The sequence below is a fragment of the Gracilinanus agilis genome, chromosome 2 (assembly GCF_016433145.1).
Source record: "Gracilinanus agilis isolate LMUSP501 chromosome 2, AgileGrace, whole genome shotgun sequence".
NCBI classification, from domain to species: domain Eukaryota; kingdom Metazoa; phylum Chordata; class Mammalia; order Didelphimorphia; family Didelphidae; genus Gracilinanus; species Gracilinanus agilis.
Window position 1 is genome coordinate 91,293,720 of NC_058131.1, and position 14,027 is coordinate 91,307,746.

At 41.4% G+C, this 14,027-nt stretch overlaps 1 protein-coding gene across 1 annotated transcript in view; it reads right to left on the bottom strand.

Moving 5' to 3' along the window:
• Positions 1-4,983: 4,983 nt before the first annotated feature.
• The window catches only part of LRPPRC (leucine rich pentatricopeptide repeat containing), a 124,198-nt gene continuing 115,154 nt past the window's right edge, over positions 4,984-14,027 (bottom strand). The window contains exons 35-38 of the mRNA XM_044663282.1: positions 12,071-12,145; positions 9,173-9,257; positions 6,472-6,614; positions 4,984-5,220 (exon numbers count right to left, since the gene is read on the bottom strand). Of these exons, the coding sequence (XP_044519217.1) occupies positions 5,164-5,220; positions 6,472-6,614; positions 9,173-9,257; positions 12,071-12,145 (360 nt within the window). The 3' untranslated portion in view covers positions 4,984-5,163. The remainder of the gene's footprint in view (positions 5,221-6,471; positions 6,615-9,172; positions 9,258-12,070; positions 12,146-14,027) is intronic.

The following is a 14,027-nucleotide window of genomic DNA, read 5'->3' on the forward strand; positions in this document are numbered from 1 at the left end:
GTGTATAAGAGACAGAAGGAAGGAAGGAAGGAAGGAAGGAAGGAAGGAAGGAAGGAAAGAAAGAAAGAAAAGCTGCCAAGAGGACATTCTGCACTGGTACCTTCAATGGACAGTGGTTTTGGATTCCCCGTTGGCATCACTTATAGATTTAATTCTTATTTAAAGCTTATTTTAAATTGATTTAAAGATTTAAAATTGCTGGGAGAGAGGTCTGCAATAGGCCCAGATTTCAGAGTCCTAGAACTTTTTCTTCATTAAGATCTGAGGGGATATTGAAGGAAGCCAGGAGTGAAGGACTTTTACCATTCATTTACCTTTTAATATAAAATTGCAAAATCTCTTCCCTTCGGTCGGCTTCAAACCATCTTTTAAGTGAATACGGTGGAAATCAAATTTTAATTGGGGGGTGGGGCGGCGGGGAGCCATGACTTAGAAGCCGCCTAGCCAAGGTTCTTGATTTTTCGGCTGAGGTCCCCGAGAGCCAGAGAGGCAGCCGCCTTTTCAGTGATGGAAATGATGGGCACCCACAAATCCTCATCCCAGGACACTGGAGGGGAAGCCCGGAGAACCCTGAAAGGGGACTGGGAGGGATGGGATCTGCCCCCAGCGCCGCCTCACACAACCCCGAGAACCACTAGACGCCCGAATTGTCCAGTTTACCAAACATGCGGCTAAAAGTTAGTTTCGTGCCTCCGAGGACGGCTTCCTCCAGAGAGGCTGCGATATTGTGCTCGCCGCAGGGCTTCATTTGGTCCCAAGCCGCGGCTCTCTCCGATCGGCTTGTTCCTTCCCTCTGTCAGAAAAGGCTAAGTGACTACATTGTGTTGGCTAATGCCACCATTTTCTATATTTGTAGCAGGGCTGCATTATGTGGCTTTGTAATCTGCTCGGCGCTGAAAGCCCGATACATTTCCGTGGGAAACACTCCTGGGCCTGCCGAACAATAGCGAAGCTAAAAATTACCATAATTTTCCTACCCCCCGCAGCTCCCAGTTCAACACACACTTCGGGATGTTGTTCTCACTTGCTAAATTTATGGGATTATTGGTCTGTCAGAGAGACACCGATACATAAACAGGAAAACTGTAATCAGACGTGAGAGGGTCCCACGGCCGGCCAACGCGCGCTTCTGGTAGCCCTGAATAGAGGGCGACTCGGGATCCCACACCTCCCTGGTGGGAGAAGCCCTGGAATGGTGGAAAGCCCGAGGCGATGGAACTTGGTCCTAGGAACCAATGGAGCCTGGAAGAGCGGAGTGATTTGGACAGAAAGGCCGTCCCCTTCCACCCTACACTCCCCACCCTTCCGCGCCGGCGTGACTGGAGTTACTGGGGGCTCTAAGTAACCAAACTCCTTCCCGGGGAGTCTCTGGGGGATCGCCATGGACCGCCGGGGGTGAAATTTGGCCGAATCCCTTTATAATACTGGTGGTCCGGCAAGCCGCGGGGAAGAGGTGTCATGGTGTGTACACAATCGGGGGTTCCCTAGATCCGGGAGGTACCGCGGTGGGCCAGTCCCTAACAGGATAGTAAGGATAGAAGCAGACGCGGAACGATCCCAGGAAAACTACTCCGAGCCGCCCGCCTCAACCCGAGGTCAGGTCACGTGCTTCGACGCGGCACTGGAACGCCTTTCCGCATCCACGTCTACTTGAAATATTAGATCCCGTGTGACTGAGTCATGGGATTCGATGCGCTCATCTTCTCCATCTAAATATGAACTGCGGGATGTTGAGCTCACAGAGGAATGCCTGAATGTTCTGAAAGCATTTCGGCATTTTTAAAACGTACCATCTCACAGACAGCATCCATCCTGTAGTGATTGCTCTGAAGAAAACTCCGATTCTTTTGTTAACTTGAGGGTTATGTTAATATGAAAGGGGCTCTCAGCAAATACAGCCTCCATAATGGATAAAACATCAATAAGGCTGCTCCGGGGTTTTTGATCCACATTATTTATTCACAATATTAACAGTAGGAAATTCTCCTTAAGCTCCAACACAAGAATCCACAATTATTTTGAAAGTACTTTCCTACCCACACGTATCCTAACACAATGAATGCTTTCTCCGTGAATATTTTGCCTTTTTCTAACTCTCTTTGGAAAATTCACTTTGAGTTGTGCTCCGTGAAGCTGTTTTCCATTTTACTCAAATTTTTAAATTTCCATTCATTTTAGCATGGCTACTTGGGATTCATTTGGTGAATTTATGGAATGTCGAACCTCTATGATATGAAATACCATAATTACCTCCCCCCCTCCAAAAAAACAACAACCCCGCCCCCCAACAAGCACCAACCCCAAACTGAAAGGGCTGAACCCAGGAGGTGATGCATAAGTAGCCTCCAAGTCCCACAATTCTTTAAAACAGTCAAATCCTAACATAGGTGAATGTTGGGTGATCCCCTCCCTTGGGAACCCCATGTGGGACTCGAAGGAATCCAATGTCCCCCCTCCACCCCACTTCAATCTCTGCAGGCACCAGGCTGACCTGGGGCACCACTAGGAGCCTGAGAACATTTCCAGTCTCCCCCATACAAGTCTGAATTCTTGGAATACAGATGAAACAAAAATAAGAGTTCAAGTACTAACTCTGGGGAGGAGAATCAAAGGGGCAAGAATCTCTCCACAGGGAGAGCTCACCCCCCTTCCTACACTGTAGAAGATGAATTCTGCCCTAACTCCAAGACTTTTACAGTCAGTACACAGGGGGTGCCTTCTCCTTCCTCCATTTGGCTCTCCCCAAAAAGGGATTTGAGTTGAGGCAGCCATAAAGAGTGACAACCACATAAAGAGCCTATTGGAGGGCCAGACTGAAAGGCATAGAGGCATGTCTCTGTTCTGCCACTTAACCTTCTTCGGGGCTCAGTTTGCTCCCTGGAGAAAAAGGGAACCCCCAGGCTGGAGGCAAGGAGCGCCACAAAGCCCTGGAATTACAAGCTTTGTGTGGCCATACATTCTGCTTCTGAGCCACAAAGGGGGGGAAGGAGGATGAGGAGAGACCTGGATTGTTCTGGAATAAAAGCCAAGAGAGGAAAGAGCCCCCATGTGGCTCAGTGAAGAGGAGCCTTTGGGCTCGAGGCCTGCTTCTGTTCTACATGAGATGTGTGACTTGGATCGGGGTCCTAGGGGCAGGGACTGAAGAGGTAGCACTTCACAGACCAAAGTCAGGACACCCAGAAGTTCAAATTAATGGAACCAATATTTATTTATTAATCTATTGATTAACAAGTGAATCTACTGGCCAGGACAGATTTTCCCGGACTGAAGTTACAACGCAGCTTTTATAGGGTGCAAGACACAAAGCAAACAACGTTCATTAATGAGACATAACCTTGATGAAGCAAGCAAGCCTCATCATCTAGAAGCCAGATTTGTCATTCCTGTGGGGTACAGGACATTCCATTGTATATCTTATCCTGGATTGGCTGCTTGGTAGTAAGGGAGTCACTTGCTCACGGATCCTGACTATGCCATTTTGGTTCTAAGCTGACTGCCTTCATGGGAAAGCTTGTGTCTGATTAAGCTTTTTCCAAGGAGAAGCAGGTTTTCTGGTCAGTGACTTAGTTTACCTCACTTCAGGATGAGCCAACATCTCAGCTGCTCAAATAAGCCACCCTCCAGGAAGGTTCTATGCCACAAACCACAGATCTAGAACATCCCCCCAACAAAACAAATAAAGGGTAGACATCATCTAGAAAGCATCTCATTCAATTCTCTCTTTTGTGGATGAGGCATTGGGTGGTATGGCAGATAGAGTGTTGGGCCTAGAGTCAGAAAGACCACTAAAATCAAATCCATCTCTCAAGTCACTTAACTGGTCTGCCTCAGCTTCCTCAGCTGTAAAATGGGGATAATAATAGTACCTACCTTATAGGGTTATTATAAGAATCTAATGAAATGATGATTAAAGCACTTAGCATAGAGAAAGCACTTTTTAAATGTTTCTTCCCTTCCTCTCCTTTGAAGTTTCTTCAGTAATACATTCATTTTATTTTTTTAAAAACTCTTACCTTCTGTCTTAGAATCAATATTATGTATTGGTTCCAAGGCAGAAGAGCAGTAAGGCCTAGGCAATGAGGGTTAAGTAACTTGCCCATGGTCGCACAGCTAGGAAGTGTCATTTGAACCCAGGACCTCCTGTCTCTGGGCCTGGCTCTCAATCCATTGAGCCACCCAGCTGTCCCCCAATATATTCATTCTTAAGGGGAAAAAAAGTGCCTTGAGGGCAGTTAGATGGCTAAGTGGATTGAGAGCTGGGCCTAAAAACAGGAGATCCTGAGTTCAAATCAGGTCTCAGACACTGCTAGCTGTGTGACCCTGGGTCACACTTAACTGCAGGTGCCTGGCCCTTAACCACCTTCTGCCTTGAAACTAATACACAGCATTTATTCTAACACAGGACATGAGGAAGGGGAGGGAGGGAAGAAGGGAGAAAGGGAAGAAAGAAAGGGAAGGAGGAAGGGAGGAAGGAAGGTTGAAATACAGAAATTCACAGAAAACTGAAAGGTATCTATGAACTGATGCAAAATGACCAGAATTAGTAACAACTAATAATGATGACAATCAATCACATTATAGGAAAAACAACTATAAAAGATTTGGAATTCTGATCAACAGTGATGAGTCCAGAAGATGCAAGAAACCACTTGACTCCTTCCAGAGAGGGATGAGATATACTTTTCTGGACAAGGCCAATGTGGAAATCTGTCTTGCTAAACTCTGCACATTTATGATGAGGGTATTTTATTTTGATTTATTTTTTGTCCAATGGAAGCAATGGGGAAAGAGTAAAAGAGATCAATTTTTAAAAAAGGGTAAAGGAATTCATGTTGGTATGAAATACAGGTTGAAAGCAGAGTAGGGAGTTATAATAGTAAAAATTTGGAAGACTATATATATGCCCTTTATAGTCATTACCATCCTTACAGAAAATGTTGCAATAACTATTCATTGAAATCAATAGTTAATAAAGAAAAAGAATGGAGTAAACATGTTGAATTTATTTATAATACAATTAACACATGTAGAACCCGTGGTAGATTCAGTAAATAAAAGTACATAAGCAAAATTAATTTCCCATTTTTTCCTGACAAACACATTTTAAAACAATGTTTCCGTCACAGAATTAATAAAAACTAAGCAATGTGTAATTCCACCACCTCATGAAGGAGCTGGTACTTCTTGCTTCAATTGCTCGATGTAGAATTTGAAGCTTTCCTGTTAAGCAAGGGGGGTGGGGAGTGGGGGAAGAAAAGATCAACAATTAAAAATGCCAAAGGGGAGAAAATTTAAACTTTTAACACCCAGCTTGCTACATGGCCGCTCAGTAGTTAAGCCTCTTGGAGACACACGAATTACCACCAACTTCCACATTTCATGATAATCTGATGACTATGTTTGTTTAATTATTCTTTCACTGCACAAGCTCAATCAGTGCAATCATTAAATCTGAATCAGAGAGGTAACCCTGACACATGGAACCCCTACCCCCCAATAAAGGGCAGCAGGGTGGGGGAAGGGAGGCATTCTCACCTCATCCTGGCCCTTTCTACTAGTACCAGGCAGGCAGGCAGGTAATTGAGGGTAATCAATCAGTGGAAGAAATAAATAATAAAAGAATACTAATCATATTTGGTATGTTTCTAGTTTTACTGTTTAAATGACACAAGGTAATTGCACATAAAACACTTCTCTTGCGTGTGTGCACATGAAAAAAGAGACAGGAATCTGGGGACAGATTCAATGGACAAAAAATTCTGGGAAACATCCCAGATTCAGGCTGTCCCAGTTCTCCAATCTGCTTGGACTCCAGAGAGGGGAACAGGGAGAAGATTTCTGGTCCTCAATCTTTTGTTAAATGGAAGCCCCTCCCCCAGGCTCTTTCCCAACTCCAACCTCTCTGCCCTGTGGGGAAGGTGTCCGACGGCCAACTGGGACTTCGTGGAGGCAGTCCGTGAGGGATCCCTCCTTCTATTATGAAAATAATATTCACCCATAGGTTCAGGCCCAGGGACTAGAGAGGCTCACTGCCTGTTCTACTGCTCCCTCCCACCTAGGAAAATGCTCTCCTTTTAAAAATCTCAAACAATTCCTATTTATAATCAAACAAGCAATTGCCAAAAACATTACCTATTTGGTTGGTTACTGAAATATCATAAAATTCTAATTAAGGTTGAAATATAACTGCCCCAAGGACATTTGATAAACTAACACCTACAGATGCATAACTGATAAAAATCTTGTATTTTAAACACAATAAGCCCCAGAAGGTTTTCTTCTCCCACAAGTCAAATCCAATGCAAGATTATACAGTGCCTGTAATACTCAATATCTTAAATACCAGTTCCACTGAGGGCTCTTCACAGAGATCTAATCCTTATGTAATTAAGTATTTGACTTTTTTTTTTTATTAATACAGTACATTTATAAATCTGTAGAGATATTTTTCCTTAATTAGGAAATACTCACAGGGGGTTCAGTGAAAGGGACAGGCTCACCAGCATTCTTCAGCAAAATAGCATACTGTTTTAGAAATATATTGTTCATTTTTATATTCTTTGCTTTCATTTCCTCATATAGGGCTTTTGCAGAAGCTGTGTCTCTGTCTAATCCTAAAGGAAAGAAAATTAATAATCAATAGAAAACTTTCAGTCCTTTGGAAAAAAAAAAACAAAAACGAAATGCTTTTTATTGCAAAGCTTCATAGGGTTTTAAAATCACAAATAAATGAATGGATGCTTAACATTTTTCAAACGTGTTTGTAACCAAACTACCACTTAATACCACGAACACTACCCGTTTCATTTAGCACAGTTCAATCTAATGAAGAAGAAAAACAAAATTACATCTCAGGGGCTTTCATATGATAATGATGATAAAGATAATGGCCTTCTGTGCATAGAGGAGACGCTATGTAGCATCAGAACAGAACAGGGAAGTTTCGGCTCTGTAGAGAGCGTGTCTCTGCCTATTGACGTTCACCAGGTTTCTCTTACTAGGCAGGAAGCGCTTTGAAAGCAGGGCCTGCTTTTGCCTCTTTAACACATTGCTTGGCCCTAAAATGTTACTGGTAGACAGAAAAGTCTCATGGTCCTTGGCCACCTCTCCGTGCCCAGCGGGGCTAGTGCAGTTGCTTTCTTTTTTTTCCCCACTAGCAAAGGAAATGTGCTCACTGGGAATTCTGTCCACAAAAGCTGTCACTGGTACTTGAGTCAACCCTCCTTGCTCAAATAGTTCTATAGATGATGACTTTTAAACAAAGAGTATTAATTCATGCTATAAAAACAATAGACTGGGGTGGCTAGGTGGCTCAGGGAATAGAGAACCAGTCCTATAGAAGTCCTGAGTTCAAATTTAATCTCAGATATTTCCTAGCTGTGCAACCTTGGGCAAGTCACTTAATCCTAATCGCCCCTTACCACTTGTTGTTTTGCCTTGAAAATGATACTTAGGGGGGCAGCTGGGTAGCTCAGTGGATTCAGAGGCAGGCCTAGAGATGGGAGGACCTAGGTTCAAATCTGGATCCAGACACTTCCCAGATATGTGACCCTGGGCAAGTCACTTAACTCCCATTGCCTACCCTTACCACTCTTCTGCCTTGGAACCAATACACAGTATTGACTCCAAGATGAAAGGTGAGGGTTTTTTTTTTTTAAAAAAATGATACTTAGTATCAATTCTAAGATAGAAGGTGAAGGTTTTTTTAAAAAATAAGACTACAAAGCATTTATAAAGCTCCTACGTACCACAAATGCTTAGGGTGCCCTATAATGAATGTCACAGAATCACAACTCTGTCACTAGAGAGGACCTCAGAGGCTATCTAGCCCAAACCCAACATTTTACAGTTAAGGAGATTGCTAGAGAGAAGGAAATCATCAAAGTGGACAACCAAGGATTAAAAAAACTGAATAGCCTCTTTCCTTGAAGACTTCTGATTGTCTTCCCCTCCCTCAAACATCATGAGCAATAAGAAGAGGAATTTGGGATCCAATTATACAAAAATGTAGAAATATGTGACTTTAGAATTTCTTATATGTTAGACTTGTAAGAAACCTGGAAATCCCTATTCAAATACCATACTTTCCACAGAAAAACTATTTCAGTAGGAAGATGGCTTGAAGACAAATGCTGAAACAGAACCACGGGCTACTGTTCCTTCCCTCAGTATATAGGCTTAATTTTAAGCATGCCAGCATATGTGTTTGGTCAAGTCTGGGAGCTTGGACAGAGAAAAAGTTCCTAGAAATCCAACGAATTTGTTTTTAGTCCATTAGTAAACCCTTCCCCATCCTAATGGTGAGCCAGAATGCAATAAACAAATAAATCAATCATTCTCAGGGTGACTTGAAAGCTGCTCCAGTGGTCAGAGGGAAACCATGCAGATCCCTTATGTGGCTGTCGCCTGCCTGGGAAGGCCGGGCCTGTCAGCTTCTAGCAAGCAGGAAGTGGCAGAGGCCATTTGTCTTTGTCTTGCCTCTTTTGTGCCTTTCCTTACTAGAAAGAAGTCTTCTGCTCCCTGCACTCTGGGGAATAGGAGGGCAAAGCTGGGGTGGGTCTGAGAACTCCGAGCACCTCGCTGGGAATGCTCGCACTCCTATTTGCCTGCTCTGCCATGGTCCCCCTCCACCTCCCATAGTCCGGAACTCTTGCATTCCCCGATCACGCTAGCCTTCACTGGCCTCCGAGACCCTCAGATGAGAACAATGCGAGAATCTGTGCCAAACAATGTGGGCACTCAGCCTGTGGTGCGCCAGATCACTGGATGCTACTTCTCTGACTGGCAGACTAAGGGAGTCTCGTGTCAGGGGATGGGCGAGGGAGGAATAGGACAACGGCCATCTAAAGGCGGCAACACACTTCCTTTTCTCAAGCTACAAACGAATCCCAAGGACTGTGCTGAAGGCACGGCTGGCACTAGAAGCAGAACAAAATCGGGCTCAGGGGCGGTGCGAGCCTGGGCACCAACGTGGTCTTCCAGGGATCACACAACTTTTGAATACAACTTTTAAAACCCCCAAAGCATTTAATCACAAGAACAAATTTGAAAAGCAGGTGATGATGAGCTGGTGTTTGGGATTTGGGTATTCCAGTCATTAACTCAAAACTGAATGTAAGTAGCCATATAGATCAAACCCCTTAGTCAGCCCATGCGAATCTCAGTGTATTACCGTAGCTTCTCATGAGGAAACTGTAGATCTCTGGATTTACAGTTAAGTCAGGAATCACTTCTAATAAGGACTTGAGAATGTGTGTCTAGAAATGAAAATACATAACAGAAATCCATGACCATGAACTCTAAATAAAGAATCACACAATGCCGACGCTCTTCCTGCCCATTCCTCTAGAGTCCCCTGGGTGGGTGACAAACAGGACAGAGCAGGCAGCTCAAATGGAAGGCTGCTTTCTAGTTCCCATTTCTTGGTCATCTATGCAGATTTAATAATGTGGGGTCAAAAGGAAGCAATCACTTAAAAAAGTCTCAATTCTAATTAAACTAATTTAGCTATATTTGTACACGTACCTAGGTTTCATTATTTTCCACAACTTGAAACAATTTTATGTAGAAGTACAATTTTTAAAGTGAATTCAGTATGATGTAATGAAAAAGGCCTTTAGGAAGGGGACAAGAGAACAGCTAAGGTGGTTCTATGGATTGAAAGCTGAGTCTGAGGACAGGTCCCAGGTTCAAATCTGGCCATAGACACTTCCTAGCTATGTGACCCTGGGCAAGTCACTTAATGCCAATCATCTAGTCCTTACCATTCTTCTGCCTTAGATCCAGCACACAGTATTACTTCTAAGACAAAAGGTAAGGGATAAAGGAAAAGGGAAAACAAAAAACAAAAAACAAAAAACAAAAAGAAGGGGAGAACACAGATCTAAATCCTACCCTTATTTACTTGCTCCTTACATATGTGACCTTAGATAAGTCACTTAAGCTCACTAGGCCTGAGATTACTGATCTGCGAAATGAGGAATTAAAGTAGTGGTTCTCAATTTTTTTTTTCACTTATTCCTCAGTATTTTTGCTGTGAAAAATGAGGAATGCTGAATATTTACTACAGCGGAGTTGGGAGACTCATACACATGCAGTTTCCCTTTAAAAAATGACAGCAATTTTTGTTGTGTTCTTCCTAAGTTCAAGGTATGACATGCTTTAACTTTGAGACATACATTGATGGGAAAATTGGTTTTTTTTTCAATATCACTGGGCCAGATTAGATAACATCTAATGCTATTCCAGTTCTAAATCTCTCTTCCTATCATAAGTTCAGTTAAATAGTTAGAGAGCAGGAAAGGCAATACAGAAATATGAAAAACTCAGTCATACACATTATATTCCACTGAATTCTTCATTCCATTTCTGGATTTAGCCATTTTATCCATGTCCTGCCAAGTCTTAGAGGATAACCAAAAAATACTTCTAAGTATCTATCACAATGGCCGAGTAAATAATAATAGCTACTTAAAAGTTCTGTACCCTTCCCCATCTCTACAAGAGAGGGCAACAGTGACTTAAATACCTGTGTACTCCATCATAGGAGAATATCCGTACAGGCCATTAAAAAAACACACATGCACACATACTTTTATTTGGCCTATCTCTATCTGGCCCTTGATCTCTCCATGATTTCCTACCTCCCCAAGTTATTCCCTACAGGAACTGTTTTAAGACAATATATTAAGTCTCTGTGCATCTTCTGTCTCCTATCTTACCAACAGTTAGTAGAGTAGGAATTTTTCAGAGCAGCATGATGGAAAGATATCACGAGTTAGAGATTGGGTACATGTTCTTTAAAATTCTTATATTTTTATAATTCAATTTGGCCATTTTCTAAGAAAGAAATAACCATGATGATAACAAGTCTTATAAAGTGGTTTACACATTTTCACACATAAACCATAGGTCTTTTTGGCTTATTTTTTGCCAATGTCAATTAGGCATCAATAATTGTCAACATCAATTAGAAATTTTAACTTGAATGGAATAAACATCTTAGAATAAAAAAGTACTTTTGGAAAAGGTCCTTTCATTTATAACAAATAGGCAATAATTTGGAACACAACATATCTAAATTTGATTTTAAATAAATATAACCTTTGTGATATTAAAGATTTTTACTACATAAACAAAATAGTACCTATTGCCAAGTCAGTTTGAAATCACACAACATACTTCTTCCAAGTCAGAACAGATGCTGATTTTTAACACTCATTGTATGGAAACATGACTTAAACTATTTTTCTGTGGTAGTGGTTGTTTTTTTTTTTTTTAAATGATATAAAAGTAGGAGCTTATTCTTTGACTGTTTATATAGTCATCTAAAGACTAGGCTGAGATCACAATCATGAGAAAACAAAATAAGTTGATTTATCCAAGAGCTTCATAGCATCACAGATGTAGAGTAAGAAAAATCTGGAAGCCTCTCATTTCACAGCTAAGGAAACTGATGCCCCAGAAGGGAGGTGATTAAGAGATGAGCTGCCCAGGCTATGTAGCCAATGTAAGTCAGCATTTAAATATGGGTGCTCTGACAGTTACTGATGACACCCAATATTTACAACTATCTTGTTACCACAACATAGTACTACCTAACTGGTACCGGGTTTTAAATTTCCATTTACGCTTGATCTATAAGCAAAAAAGCAAAAAAACTCAATGGGTAGGAATGCACCATGAATACAACTCTAGCAATGGATTCCAAGAATGTTGTAGGCAATAAAAACAGGGCACTCACTGGGGAATATAGTTTCTATTCGAACAAGGGGGAAAAAAAACCAAAAGAAACATTTTCAAATGAGCTACTAAAAACAGGGCTCCCGTGCCATTCTTCCAAGTTATTAGGGATATTGATCTTTTCGTTGGGTTCCCTATTTCATAAGAGTTTGTCAATGCCAATTAGAAATCTCAGCTGGATAGGAACAAACGTCTTAGAATAAAGGTACTTTTGGAAAAAGTCCTTGCATCTCTTACAAATAAGCACTAATCTGGAATTCAACATATCCAAATTTGATTTTAATAATCGGAATTAAACATAGAGGTTACAATCTATGAAGTACATTACCTGTCCTTGGATCTTAGAATGCTTAAGAAAAAATCCCCAAAAGACTGGAGTTTGTTCGGCTATTGCACCACACCTCTTAAAAAGGGAAGAGAAAAATTAAAACAGGATTCAGTAAGTGCAGGTTCTTCATCAACAAGCAGACTAAGGTGAATATTTCCAATTAAGAAAGTTCAAAATAATACAGCAATATATTATTACTACCAGTACGGCCTAATAGCTGATCATTTATTTTTAAAAAGAAAACAAGTACAACCCATGCCAAGCTTTTGTAAATGATGTCCTTGGCACTGCGAGTATAAAGTTTGTTTAAAAAAGAACAGAAAAAAATTAAACTAATGCTTCAACATTCACAGAATAAGGTTTAGGACTGCAAAGAAAGAGAAAAAAGAAACACTATTCCTCTCCAATTATACTGCCAAGCATTCACAAGTGAGCTAGGGATCATAAGGTTAATTATACATTTAATAAGGTGTCAGGGAGATAACTGCTCGTTTCTTTATAAAAATTAAAATGTACAAAGCAAGTTCTCTTTAAAGTATAATTACCTACACTTATGCATACAAAAGGACTGATTTCAATCTCTCTATTTTATAAAAGGCTTTCATTGCAACAGACAGCCAGTGCTTGAGAAAGAGACAAAAGTTAAACTCAAAAAAAAAAGTTTATGTGACAGACCAGATAAATCAAGTGTCTATCCCCTCTCAGAAGGTATAGTAAAATCAAATATGGCAAGAAAATATTTTAGTTTACACTCATCATAGATGTCATTCTTCTAAGTTTTTAAAAGCACACTGCCTTCTTACGGGCTTTGCACTGTCAATGCAAAATGGAACAGTATAAAAACACTTTGGAGGCATACAGAATGTGTACAGTAGAAACAGCAATTTTCAGCATCTCTGAATAAAGTGTTCTTGCAGCATCCATGTTTGACAAAATGGTAAAGGGGCATGTCAAGAGGGTTTATCATTTGAAGTTTCATTCTATCGAAGGGGCAGACACTGTCAAAGGGTCCTCATGTGGGATATGAGGTGCCTCATGGGGAAACGTCCCCTTCAAGAGGTTGCTGTGGGTTCAGGCAGGTCTCAGGGAAGTCGGTAGTGATGTTGGGATGTGTCATTCCACGATAATGTCCATATGGATAGAACCTGAGACAAACTACAGTCCTTCAAGATTCAGAGGACCATTACAGGCCTATAGGGGGCCTGCACAACTTCATCTTCACAAATCAGTTTCACCCAAAAGTAGTTCAAAGGAAAATGAAAGCAGACGGAAAGCTACCCACTGGCCCAGTCTCACACAATGTTATCCTCTCCCCCCTCCCCACCCCGTATGATCAATGGAGCACCTGACATAAAATGTAATGAGATATTTTCACTTAAAGATACATTATTTATCAACAGAAAAATATATGGAAAAAAGATTCTAATACTTGTTTTAAATAAAAAGAAATTCATTCCTTAAAAAAAAATAGAAGAATATTCAGCAGGGAAAAATTCTCTCTCCAGAGACAAAAATGGACCTATCTGCTCTATTACAAAATGGATGCTATTTTCCAACTTCTAGAAAACTTCCCTTTTCTGTCTTTGCTCCCATCAACTAGTCAAATGTCCTTGAAGGCCCCAAAAAAGCTCCAACTAGGGGGCAAGGGTTGCCTTCCTTTTTCCTTACTTAAGACATGTAGCAGCTGGTAGAAGTCTAAGTGAACAGAGCTGTATTTACTATCAGAAATCGGTAACAGGCCTCACTTTGACACAGGGAATCTACACAAACACAGCAATCCCCGGCATCCCCGTGACTGTTTGACTGCCACCTGCTGGGAAGAGACTCCCCCTCTGTGCCTGTTTGTGTACACTGCCGGTGGCAGCTCTTATCACCCACAGTTCATTCTGCACTTGGTGCCGCTTTGTATTTAGTGCTGTTAAAATGGCATGAATGTGCTTGTCTTGTTCCCTCAAGA